General features: G+C 43.0%; 1 protein-coding gene across 1 annotated transcript in view; it reads left to right on the forward strand.

Moving 5' to 3' along the window:
• The window catches only part of MAML2 (mastermind like transcriptional coactivator 2), a 372,894-nt gene that overhangs the window by 234,719 nt on the left and 124,626 nt on the right, over positions 1–13,549 (forward strand). Inside the window, exon 2 of the mRNA XM_060104458.1 lies at positions 7,586–9,100. Coding sequence (XP_059960441.1) covers positions 7,586–9,100 — 1,515 coding nt within the window. The remainder of the gene's footprint in view (positions 1–7,585; positions 9,101–13,549) is intronic.

Below are 13,549 nucleotides of genomic sequence, written 5' to 3' on the forward strand. Positions count from 1 at the left end.
AGTGAAGAGGAGGGGAGTAGCATTCACATCCCAGGTTTACTAGCAGCTCAATTCCATGTTCCTTTGAGATCCCGCAGCCTCCCGTTCACCTTGATAAAACAGGATGTGTAAAATATATGATAGTACTTATATGTGGAATCTAAAAAAAATGATACAAATGAACTTATTTACAAAACAGAAATAGACTCACAGACATAGAAAACAAACTCATGGTTACCAAAGGGGAAGAGGGGAGAGATAAATTAAGAGTCTGGGATTAACAGATATACACTACTATATGTAAAATACATAAACAACAAGGACCTACTGTATAGCACAGGGAACTATATTCAATACCTTGTAATAACCTGTAATGGAAAAGAATCTGAAAAAGAATCTATATATATATGTATGTATAACTGAATCCCTTTGTTGTACACCTGAAACTAACACAACATTGTAAATCAACTACATTTCAATTAAAAAAAAAAAAAGGGATGTCTACCACTCTGAGACAGTGTTGCATGGGTTCTCATCCCTCTTCCCTCAGTGAATGTTTTGTGAGTTGATGATAAACTTGGAACATTCGCCAAGGGGAAGGGCTAGAAGTGTGCAAACTGAGAAAATGCTGTAATGAGACGTCCTCATTCTGCCCTTCAATGAGGAGTGTGTTTCTGAGGCAACTTCCATCTCTTCTGGTTACTCTTCTACAAGCAGCCATGAATAATAAGACGGGGGCGGAGAGGCATTAAAGAAGTTTTGAATGTGGGACTCTTTGGCATGTAGTGTCTTTAGAAGGACAATGTGTTGACTTGTTTTCTCTACAAAGATCCTGAATTTGCAGTGCTCTGGCTTCTATATAAAACTTTATCTTTGGTTTCATTAAAAACATAGCTATTTTCTTGACTTAAGTTGTCACATTTCTCGGAGTCCAGACCTTATGGAACAAAGTTATGGGACAAATTTTCCAGATAGATCTAACATGCCTTCCCCGACACCTTCCACCCAAAAAATAATAAAATAAATCACACTTTATTCTGAAGGAATAAAAATGGAAGTTCCTGAAAATCATACAGGAAGTATCATTCACATGGGACATTGAGTCAAGGTGGGGCTTAGAATTGCACCCCAGGAGGCTCAGCACCACCTGGAATCCATCACAAATCTTCACACACACCTTCACATTTGGTTTACATGGATGACAATGTTGTTTCAGTTCTCAGAGCTTCTCATTCCTTGACTTCAGGGCTCAGAAGAAAGTGATCACTCAAGCAAAACTCTAGTGGAACCATTAAACTGCTTGTGAACTGGATATGAAGACATTTACCACAGACTTCTTCTTACCATTGTTTTACTGCTCAGTTGTGAGAAGGGTCCAGCTTCTCAAGTACTGAGATTATCCAACAAACTACTATTTGAACACCTGTAATATGCCCAGCATTGTGGTTAGTAAAAGGAGCCAGTCAAGTATAAGACACAGTGCCCAAGCTCAAAGACCTTAAAATCTAGCTGGGCAAGTCTAATTACTATATGGACATAAAACAATACCTTGCAATACAGGGAAGCACTACGGAGAAGCTCTGAACTCTACAAGGGCTAAATAAGAAGTAGGAGCTTTCTGATGTCTTCAGCGAAAGCCTTTTAACCCCATCTAGTTTGTTTGGGGGCAGGAGAGCCAGGGAAGAATCACTCTTACCTTCAAGTACTGTGATGAGCTGGAATTTGCTGTTTCAGGATCCCAAACATTTTTACTTCAAGAATCAAATCGAGTCATAAATTATTGGGGGAGTTGATCTCTTTCTCATATTACCTATTCTGAACCCTATCTCTAATCAGCCATGAGTAAAATGGCCTGAGGAAAGCTTACAGAGGATGGGACCAAGATATTCCCTTAAGCATCTAAGCAGCGGTAAATTTGGTTCTCGTGTTTATTTCTTTTTGAGAAAGACAGAAATGTTGAGGAAAAAAAAAATGTGACCTATGGACTGAATTGTTACCTTTGTGTGGCATATTCCCTGTTTCTAGGGCAGCACAGGAGACAAAGAATGCATTTATTTGTGGAAAGGGATAGGGGGCAGGGAAAGAAACAGAAACCAGAGGATTGTGCAATAATGGCGTTCTTAAATCCCTCCAGGAAGTTTGTGTTTCTAGCCCTTTGGAAGAGTAAAGCACAGCTGTTGAAAAAGGAGAGTTTACCAGGAGGCGGCAGCCCTGATGCCACTGTGTATTGGATTTTCCTTGTCCATATGCTTCTCGGCACCTCCATTCGCAGCCCTTGGGGCAAGCAGGCCACTGTGTCTGGGCCCTGCCCTGAGCAGGCCTACCCCTTCCCCCAGTAGAGACCGCAGGCCTCAAATAGCACGGAGGTGTTCAAGGAGAAGAGTCAGAACAAGGATGAGAGTAAAAGGAAACAGTCTGCTGGATCTCAGCAAAGGGAAGTACACTGATTCCTGTGTCATATGCAAACCAGACGAGACTTGCTGTGTTGAAATCCTTCCCAAAAGAAGCCCTTTTCTTGGATGACTAGTAAAAGGGTGATATTGTATATGCATAATCTCACAAATTAAACAAAATAATTTTGGGGTGCAGGTTTATTGTACAAAACAAAATGTGCCTCTCAGTCCATCTAGAAAAAGTATAAATATTGAAATGTAGCACTCATTTGAAACCTTTACATGCTGCCACGAGCTTATTCCTCTGCATTTCTCTCATGCCAGGGATCATTGGACAGGGTATGGTTCAGAACCCTCTCTGCATGCTCAATAAATCTTTTTGAATGACCAAGTGACCCTTTGTCTCTTCCCTTTCTTCTGTTGGAGCCTCGAGAGTGATGTCCTGAGCTTTCACCATCAACCTCCAACCAATGATGTCACCATCCTCTCCTGCCATCCATCTCTATGAGTCCTGAATGCCCTTACCCTTGCCCTGTGCATGCCTTACGTCTTCGTTCTGTTATCCTTCTATCTTGGCTCTCTGTGTCCACTGTGTTGAGAACAGTGTTGGCATGTGGCAAATTGAAGGCCAAAGGAAAGCAAGCAGTGTAGTTAGTGATTCAGAATGAGGCCTTTGGAACCAGACCCGAGTTGGCAACCTGCTTCCATATCTTTCACTATGCAATCATAAAGTCAGGAGCTGCAATTTCTTCACGTAAAAATGAAGATCAGGATACATGTTCAGAGAACTGTGAGAAGATTAAATGGGACTCTACACAACTCTTGTTTTAAGAGCACCTGTCTTAAATTAAGTATTCAATACATAGTAGTTCTGAGGTGAGAGCCTTTGGGGGGCGTCTTGCTTTTGAGGGCCCCTTCTTCCTTATAAAAAATTTTAAATTATATTTTATGACTGTGTTGACATCAAGATAAATATATTACTATATATATTAAAACATTTCCTCAACCTAAAAGTTCAATTTTTCTTCCATACTAAATTAAATTATATTTTCATGGGCCCCTAAGACTACTGTGGGTCCTGGGCACTGTGCCTACCCAGCCTAATGGGTAAGTCAGCCCTGGTGAGAGATTTGTTCTGGAGATTCTTTCCTCTACCCTTTCAATGTTATTAACTGCTTTCTGGAAATGGTTTGTCCCCTCTGGCTTTCAGGGTATACCCTGCCCTTATACTTCTACCTGCCCCCATCCCGTCTTCCCCAGCCACCTGGAAGGTCTACACTGTGGAGCTCCCAACTTCCCTAAACCAGCTGCCATCTTTCTTGATGTAAACCCATGTCTTCATTCCTCTGATTGAGTCTCATTCCCTTAGGACGATTCCTGGCCTGGTAAGGTGGCATTGAATTTTCTGATAAACTATTTCTCACTGAGGTATTCATGATATGACTCTCTGTGTTCTCTCTCTCCTTCTAGAATACAGTATTTCCATTTTGTCACAGAAATTTTCAAGACTCTGTACCACAATTCAAAGCCATATATCCGATGGAGACATTTTAGTCCAGCAAAGAAAATACTTCAGAGCAAAGATTGAACTTTGAGAATCACTGAGATTGTATTGTGCCTCTACTTCTGTGCATTCATTGGGCCTTGGTGACATAACTTTGATTAGAAGCTTCTACAAGGCAGGACATAGACTATCCCCAAAATTCTCTTGATAAATATCATGCCTAATGAAGTCCTAATGGAATCTCTTTAACCATGGGGATGTCTTCCATATGTCACTGAGGAGGACTTCTGTTTCCCACCTTAAGTCATCCATCCAGCTATGCTTGGTGGTGACTTTACACCATGATACCTATGCTTAAAGAACAATTCTCACTCCCTCATTGTCTATTATTTTCTGGGTTCAGGCAGGAAAGTGTTCTCAGAGATAATCCTATTTATAAAGGAGGGAACTGTGGTCCATAGAAGAGAAATAACTTCCTGAAATAGCAAAGCAAGTAATGCCAGAATCAGGACTAGATCCTGGGCCAGCCTCCTCAATACCTGCGTGTGGGCACCATTTATTTATCTCTGTCAGGGCCTGGGGTACCATTTACTCCCCAGCACAGGCTCAGCAGTGGGAATCCTTGGTTTGGTGCTGGGCTTTATTGCTTAGTGTTTGTGTGACCTTGAAGAGTTCCTCAGTCTCCCAACGTCAATTTTCTCTTCGGTAAAAGGGAGGGGAGAGGGTAGAAATAGTATCAACCTTATAGAGTTGTTGTTGTGAGGATTCTTAGAGTTGTCCTGTGAGAATTAGATGCGACTATCCATACAAAAAGCTTAGCACGATGGCTAGCACACAAGCCCTCAATAAATGACTTTGTTGTTATTACTATTATTATTACTCCTACTACTACTACTGCTACCACCACGGCTAATTCTATTACTCCGTCTCCAACCCTGGTGGCTTAGAGAAAGTCCTGGAGCTGCTTCCCAGAGTATGTACTGAACTGCCCAGGGAGTGGCCTGACCAGTAGAGAATCTGGCAGAACAGGTTTTTTCAAAGCAGTGGAAAATAAATCAAAGGCAATAACCCAAACCTGGAAAAAGAATGTTTTCCTTTGTTTTTTCTTTACCAGTTATGGAAAAAAACCTTCAAAATGTAACATGCTGAAATAAATCACCATGGCCTCTCTTAAGGTAACACAGCTGACCCTCTTTGGTCTGTGCTCTTCCTGACCGCCTGTGGACAGAGGGTGACCACTTTCAGTTTGTGCCAAATGCAGTGATGGCTGACAGTGTTCTGTGATGATGTTGGCGTATATTAGTGAATAGACAAGATTAGGAGTCAGGGAAACATGGAGAAACAGCAAAGATGAGGGGAACAAAAGCTTCACAGACCCGTACAAAGGGTACCCTATCCCTTGCTGCAAACTGTTCATCACCAAATGTTAAATCTCATGGGATTTAGTTAGGGCTCTTGGTTGAAAGTAACAGAAGCTCAAGTCACATTAGCTTAAGCAACAAGGAGACTTTATTGTAAAGATTCCATAGTGTATCAAGGAAAACAACGAGAGAGGCAGAGCTGGTCTAAGATTGCAATCAGGCCTTCAAATGCTATCAAAATTTGTGTCCTTCCTCTCTGCATCATTCCCTCCCTTTCCACAGACTTACTTCCGCTATGGCTGTGGTTGGCTTAATGGAACAACACTTCACAAGTTTTATAAATGACTGTGCAGCTACCCAAAGAGAGCCTGGTCTCACTTTCTCCGATTTCAGAATTCTCATGGAAGGAATGATTGGCCCAGCTTGGGTCAGGTTCCTTTTTCTGATTGCCCATTAGCAATGGTAAAAGGTAAACATTGGTTATACCAGCATGGTACATCGACCATAACTGTACACACTTGTGAGGGGGCAAACCCACAGGTAATGGATTACTGAAACACGTATTGAGGAACTACATGACAAGAAACATATCGTTCACACTCAGCCCTAGATTGCATCCCCACCATTCCCTGATTCCTCATCATGTGACGAGAGATCCAGGAGATCTCTCTGCTCACTACCCCCTCCCTCTTTGTGCAAGGCAGACCCTAGCCCTGAACAAGGTGACTCCAGCATCCTATAGTGGAAGTGACACAGGCTTTAGAACTATGCAGACCTTGAGTTAAAGCCCAGGTCTACCACTTATACTGGGCAAGTTATTTAGCCTCCCTGAGCCTTGGTTTCCTTATCTATAAAATAACGCATACCTAATGGAGTTGTTGTAAAGACTAAGGAAAATAAAATAACCATATTTAAAGTACTTGGCATATAGTAGGTGCTCAGTTACGTTAATTTCATTTTCTAATTAGGTTACCTAGAAATCTTCAGGAGGGTGGGGGAGTGATGCTAAGAGAAAAGGAAGGACAGGAGAAGTGACAGAATTTTATATCTGGGAAGTGTCCTTCTGCCTCAGTAATTTGCAATTATCTTGAGCGAACATTAAATAATTGAAGTGGGTCAGCTGCACTGGGAAAGCCACCCTTTGCTAGATATAGCCTCTCACTTTAGAGGCAAAGCAACAAGGATCTCAAGATCAATGGGACATGTTTTATGTTTCTTATTAGTTTACTGGTGTGACTGTATGGCCCTTAAATCTCTATATATAATGTATGAAGTTAATAGAATACAGTCTTATCACTGAGTGAGTGATTGAAGTACTTAATATTTTGTTGTTACTGTTGCTATTTAGAGAGATGCTCCTCTTTGAGAAGGTAGTAAGCCATATTTTTTTATAAACTAAACTTTATTGAGTTCTTACTTCAGTAAGCCCTGTGCTAAACGTTTACATGTCTCATGTCTTCCTATGAGTTAAGTGCTGTTGTCCCCATTTTCCAGGTAAGGAAATTGAGGCTCAGATAAGTCCAGAGCCAGGATCACTTAGCGCTCAGTGACAGATTGGAATTTGAGCTCCGCTTAGCCGGTTCCAGAGCCTGAGTTCTTAACCACTATGCTGTACTGCCTCTCTACACCTTGGTTTTGGTTAAGAGATTTCGAGACAGGCCAGATAAAAAATGAATCCCCAGGAAAATCTGTGCTCACAGTGTCTCATTTGATAAATGATGACCTCATGGTTTCTGCGCACCCACCCAGTATTGCTACAGGGGCTTAAATGCAAAGCTGCAGAATCATAGGAAGAAAAATAGTTAAACAACAGAGAGACTACCTCCTTCGACACGACAGCTATTCTGATTACTTACTTAGAGGATAAGAGTGATGATGGGGTTGAATCTGTGAAAAAGAAACTGGAAATTGGGTCCCAGCTTTAGACTCTACAGTGTTTCCCATCTTGGTCAAAATTGTGTTCAGTCCAGTGGCCTGTGGCCATGTGGGTTACGTGTGCATGCATGTGGAATAGTTTGGCCTGTTCCAGAAAACAACACCACTTTGGTGATTAATCGTAAGCATTATCAATAACTCCCCGTGACATGTGAAGGATTCTTCATCCATCGGCCAACGTACCAATCATGGGAACCTCTATGACCTGTCACCCCTCACCGACCTGCTCCTCCAGAAACATTTTGCTCTGTTTGTGCTACTGTTAGTTTCATTATATTCCAAACTGGGCTTCATTTGTGCCTCCTCCTATGTGTAAATGGAAAAAACATACAAATATTCTGTCTCTTTTGACTAAACGCATATTTTGAAAAATATCTCAGGTTTTGTTTTCTTATTCCCCCTCTGTCTTTCAGCTCCAGGGTTCCTTGAAAAGAAAACAGATAGTTAACCTGTCCCCTGCCAACAGCAAGAGGCCTAATGGCTTTGTCGACAACTCATTCCTTGATATCAAAAGAATCCGTGTTGGGGAAAACCTCACTGCAGGACAAGGGGGCCTCCAAGTAAATAATGGACAAAGTCATATGATGTCAGGGACCTTGCCCATGAGCCAAGCACCCCTGAGAAAGACTGCCACGCTGCCAACCCATACACATTCTCCTGGAAATGGTATGTTCAACATGGGCTTAAAGGAAGTGAAGAAGGAACCAGGAGAGACTCTCTCTTGCAGCAAGCACGTGGATGGTCAAGTGACCCAGGAGAATATTTTTTCTAACAGGTACGGAGATGACCCTGGAGAGCAGCTGATGGATCCCGAGCTGCAGGAACTGTTCAATGAACTGACCAATATATCTGTGCCTCCCATGAGTGACCTTGAGCTTGAGAACATGATCAACGCCACCATAAAGCAGGACGACCCGTTTAACATCGACTTGGGTCAGCAAAGCCAGAGGAGCACTCCCCGGCCGTCCTTGCCCATGGAGAAGACGGTGATCAAAAGTGAATACTCACCCGGCCTGACCCAGGGCCCCTCGGGCTCTCCTCAGTTGAGGCCCTCATCTGCCGGCCCTGCGTTCTCCATGGCCACCTCGGCCCTCTCCGCTTCCTCCCCGATCCCTTCAGTCCCTCAGAGCCAGACTCAGCCCCAGACGGCCTCAGGAGCAAGCCGGGCCCTGCCGAGCTGGCAGGAAGTATCCCACGCCCAGCAGCTCAAACAGATCGCCGCTAATCGTCAGCAGCACGTCCGGATGCAGCAGCACCAGCCGACCAGCTGGCCAGGCTTGCCCTCTTCGGCGGGACCCTCCCCAGGTCCATTTGGGCAGGAGAAAATCCCCAGCCCCTCTTTTGGCCAGCAGCCATTCAGCCCCCAGAGCTCCCCCATGCCGGGGGTCGTGGGCGGCGGCAGCCAGTCGAAGGTCATGGCGAACTACATGTACAAGGCCAGCCCCTCGGCCCAGGGAGGGCCTCTGGACGTGCTCCTGCAGCAGAAGCCTCAGGACCTTAGTCGCAGTTTTATGAACAACCCCCACACAGCCATGGAGCCCCGGCATGGCAGCACCAAGCCTTTGTTTCATTTTAACTCAGATCAAGCCAACCAGCAGATGCCTTCCGTTTTGCCTCCCCAGAGCAAGCCTCCTCTCCTGCATTATACCCAGCCGCAGCCGCAGCCACAGCAGAGCTCGATTTCAGCTCAGCAGCAGCAGCAGCAGCAGCAACAGCAACAGCAGCAGCCGCAGCCGCAGCCGCAGCCACAGACGCAGCCACAGCCACAGCAGCAACAGCAGCAGCCAGCAGCTCAGCCCACCCAACCTCTCACGAGCCAGCCTTTGCTGAGGTCACCGTTACCACTTCAGCAAAAGATCCTGCTGCAGAAGATGCAGAATCAGCCCGTCACAGGACTGGGGTACCAAGTCTCCCAACAACACAGACAGGTAAGGGCTGTGCTCCTCCCAACGCAGGTACCCAGACACCGTTCAGCTTGGTCCTGTTGCTTTGGTTACCATTATGTTTGCACTGGGACAGAATCAAGACCACAAAGACAGCAATGGTGCTGACAGATGCCTCTGAAGACCTCGTGAAGGTTCACTTGAGGCATCTGGAGACAAGAGCGTCTTCCTTGTAGAGCATCACTGTCATTGGGGTCTGTTGTGATCAAAGGCTCTTGCTTATTAAGAATGTTGCCTTAGAATCCATGCCTTTAGTGACAAGTCCAGTTGTCAGTTACATTCTGATATGCCCACGCCTGATGTTTATTTGTTCAGTCAATAAATCAGTCATGAAGTCGGCATGCATGCTCTGAGTACCTACCGAATGCATGATGTTGTGATGGTGCTGAGTACTGAAATAAGGCCAGACATGATATTAAGAGTGTTTAATGACAAAGCTCCACCCACACCAACCAACTGAAATGTCTAAACGCCCAACCCATCACAATAGATCCTGCTGTGATTCCATGCTGGTGCATGAGGGTTGAGTATCCACCTTAAATAAGACATGTTCTCTGTCTGCAAGTACAGTCTGGAGAGGTCGACAGGCTTTAAAACCTATCATTTTAATACTGAGTGGAAAGGATAATGACATGGAGCACACAGCTTGGGTATTTACTGAGCAAGGGGAAATCACGAAGGGCTGCCGGAGAAGGTAATGTGTGAATTAAGTGTTAAAGCATGAAATTGTCATGACTACCAACAGAAAAAAAATCTGTGGTTACCTTATATCCTGCGGTTAACATAAAGCAGAGGTTTTATTCTGCCCCAAACAGGAATCATATGAAGAGATAGCCCTGTGTTTCCAGAACACACACTGGTGAATCAGTGCCGATCCCCAGGGAACTTGAAAGGAAAAATTCTTCCTGGAATAAGTGAGGGAAGGCAGGCAGGCAGGCAGGCAGGAAGGAAGGAAGGCTGAATGTTGCTTTGTGCATGTAATTTGACAGATCTGTGTTAGCGTCCAAGCACAAAGACAGCACGTTACCTGTCAAAACAATGTGTCAGGACAGTATGACGGCACAGAGCCTAGTTCCAATCACATTCCTAGAGTAGTTTGTATGGCTACTGCCCAGAAAAGAATGCCACCAGCACCACAGACTGTGGCCAAGCTAACCTTTGCCTTAGATATATGCCAGGAGAAAACTAGACTCAACTAGGATTCAAGAGTTGTGTCCCAAGTAAACTTTCGGCTCTTAACCACTTACGAAGTGTGTTTTTCTAAATCGTAGATTATGAAGAATGGACTTGGAGTAGATTCATGTGTATATTACAAAGTTCCATTTTTAGCATGGGTAATTTGGGGATCGTTTAAAAGCAAACAGTATTGTGGAACTACTTTCTAAAATTCTGTGTAGCCACTTTGCTGTGGGTGAATCTGGGTTTAAATTCTAACTCTGACATTCTAGCTGTGTGACCTCCAGTGAATCAGTGAGCCTCTCTAAGCCTCAGTTTCCTCACCTGTAAATGAGGATGGTAATGTACATCCTAGGATTTTTGGAGAGTAAGTGAAGTATCTCTCAGGCGGGGGTCTAGAATAAAGTTGGCCATTATTGTGATTATCATGAAAAGGGCCATACATGATATCAGAATATTTTTCAACAAGCATTACTTTTATGTAGGAAGCCCATTGGAGTAAATCTCAAATTTTTTCATAAACAGTACTAGAGGAATAAAAGAGAACTATCTTTAATTCTGTCCAGCAATATGGTGAGTGGGTAGCGATTTACCTTTCCTGGGCCCGGACTTCTGACCATAAAAATGACCATAAATAATGAGATATTAGTAGAAGTTAGCGTTTATTATTTACTCTGTAACTGGCATGACCTCTGCCCCCCTTGATTGTGGTATCTCATTTTACCCATATAAACTAATTACCATTATTCTCATTTTATAGGTGAGGCAAATGAGGCACAGAGAAGTTAAATGACTTTTCCAAAGTTACACAGATAATAAGTAGCAGAGCCAGGATTCTGATGGTCTCCTTTGAAGGTTGTACTTTCAGACTTGAGGCTATACCGCTCACAAGAAGAATTTGCTGGGAAATGAATGGCCATTTGTAGATCATTGTGTAATTCTCAAAAGAAATATTTCTTATAATATCGAGCCATATTTACATAATCTACATAGTAAATTAAGTTTTGGGAGGATACAGAGAGTCTCAAATCTCTAATCCCCTTCAGAGCTGTTAAAGAAAAGAATCAAAAAATATCTGTGTGACGCTTGACCTTCCTGAGAGTGAGTATTATGAAGCTTAACTAAAATAAGCAATTTACAATAGGAAATATAGCTCTTTGGTACCCCATCAGCCCTTCTTTGGGAGCCTTCCTGACACCTCCAACATCCTCTGTCTTGTTTCCGCCTCTGTTGCTCATATCAACAACTGTCCACCATACTTCTGACCCCTTAGTCCCCATGCCAGCTTCCAGGACCCAAGCACACCAATGAGTGCTAATGACCAAATCCACAAACATCTTCCAGTGCCTTAGACATTTTTTTACTTTTCCCAGTGTGTATGACACTTATGATGCCAAGATAATTTTCATCTTTTCAAGAAGGCCCTCAAAAAGTGGTAGAAATGGTGGTGACATGTCCAGCTAGAGACCTCTTCTGTACAGGCAGGCAATGGCTACTCAATCAAAGCCTTATCCCAACCTTGTCAATTGAACTATATTGTCCCTTCCGGCTCAACAATTCCATGAAGTATGACTCTGAAGTGTTCTGTGTCTGAGTTGTGAGCAAGTGTATCAGAGCTCTCTAGTCAAATAAGTGTTACCCTCTTGAAAGCATTCACCTTTGAAGGGGTTGGACGCATTCTAATAATGGTGCTATTGTTCAATACAGTTGCAGAGTTTTTCTCTAGGGATTGTCTTCAGAGCTTTTAGCACATTGAGTGGATTGTTATCAGTGCAGTAATATTCATCTTGTTAGGGTTATTTTTGAAAACAGTCAAGCAGAGTAATGCTGCTTTGGGTCAAAAAAACAAAGAATAACTATGATGTGATAGAGCTGCATTTCAAGTTTGGTTTGTGAACTTTCCCTGAAGGCAATAAAGAAAGTCAATGAGTTGCTTCCCAAGATGATAATTTTGAGAAGTAATTTTCATTTGGATGTACATATTTCTAGGTTCTTCCATTTTTATTGTCTCATCTGGTATATTGCTAAGTATTCTAAACTCAGAGAGAGTAGTTTTAACTCTGCCATTCATAGTAGACAGTACAAATCTGTGTTCTCATCTCAGATTAGCCAAATCACTGATACTCATGACCAAAGCCATAGGAGGGAAGGAAATTAAGCAATGCTTAAGTTTATCAACTAAAGCATCCTGAACGAAAACAGTAGTCATGAATTTTTTTTTCTGCTTGTCATACTCACTTTATGTCAAACACAGCAAGATTTATTAGTGGGATATGTTAATTGGGACAGTCTAGCCTTGGGAATGGTAGAAATCTTGCTTCTCTGCTACAAAATGATAGATTGAATTTGTTGATCAGTTGTTTAGAATTTACCCAGTAGACTGTGCAAAGATGGCCTTCCCTTCTCCTTTCAGAACTCTGAACCCAGACAGGGCTGCATGCTCAGGCAGAGACTGAAATTGGGGGAATTCAGATGTCCCTCTCCCTTTATTGGGTAACCTGCCCGCCTCTGCTCTCCTAGATGTGAATGCACCCGAGAGATAGATGCAGCATAATCAAATTGTTGGAGACATCTTTATTGTTCCATGCCTGGAGTAGTTTTAAATAATCCCTTCTCTGGAGACTGCGAGAACAAATGGTATTTGGTGTTTCACAAAATGTCTTCAGCAACTCTGTCTTGCTAGTGTTTGGGGCTTGGCAAATGGAAATACCTCCTGGCTATAATTTTCGTCTTTTTCCGATTGGAAGGTTATGGGAGAGGGCAGGAGAGGGATGTAATGCATGCAGTTCTGATTTATCTTCAAGTCACTGAATACTTGTTTTAAGGTGTGAAAGAATTACTGGTTGACCAGGGCTCATGAGAGTTCAATCCAAAGCCCTAACCTCTTGCACTAGAAAATGGTCTTTTTCAAGGCTGTATAATCAGACACTTAAAAGTGTGAATTTTTTTTTTGTAACATTAGAGCCATGAAACTAAAGTGGATTCTATATTTGGTTTAGAATTCTCCCATCTCTAAAAATTCTGAGAGGGAAGGCAGCCAGTGAATGGATAGTTTGTTATGACCAAAACATAAATTTGTACATTTCCTTTTTAGTTTAAAGCCAAGCTCCTCAATCGTATATTAGGAGCCTCACCCCACTCTCTCTACCTAGCCAAGTTTATCCTTCAGTGCACTATGTATCAACCCTTGGCATAAATCAAGCAATGTTCTCCTCCCTTCGTCTTTAAGTTGATCTTGTGTATAGCTAACCTTAAAGA

This window comes from Mesoplodon densirostris, chromosome 7 (assembly GCF_025265405.1).
Source record: "Mesoplodon densirostris isolate mMesDen1 chromosome 7, mMesDen1 primary haplotype, whole genome shotgun sequence".
NCBI classification, from domain to species: Eukaryota; Metazoa; Chordata; class Mammalia; order Artiodactyla; family Ziphiidae; genus Mesoplodon; species Mesoplodon densirostris.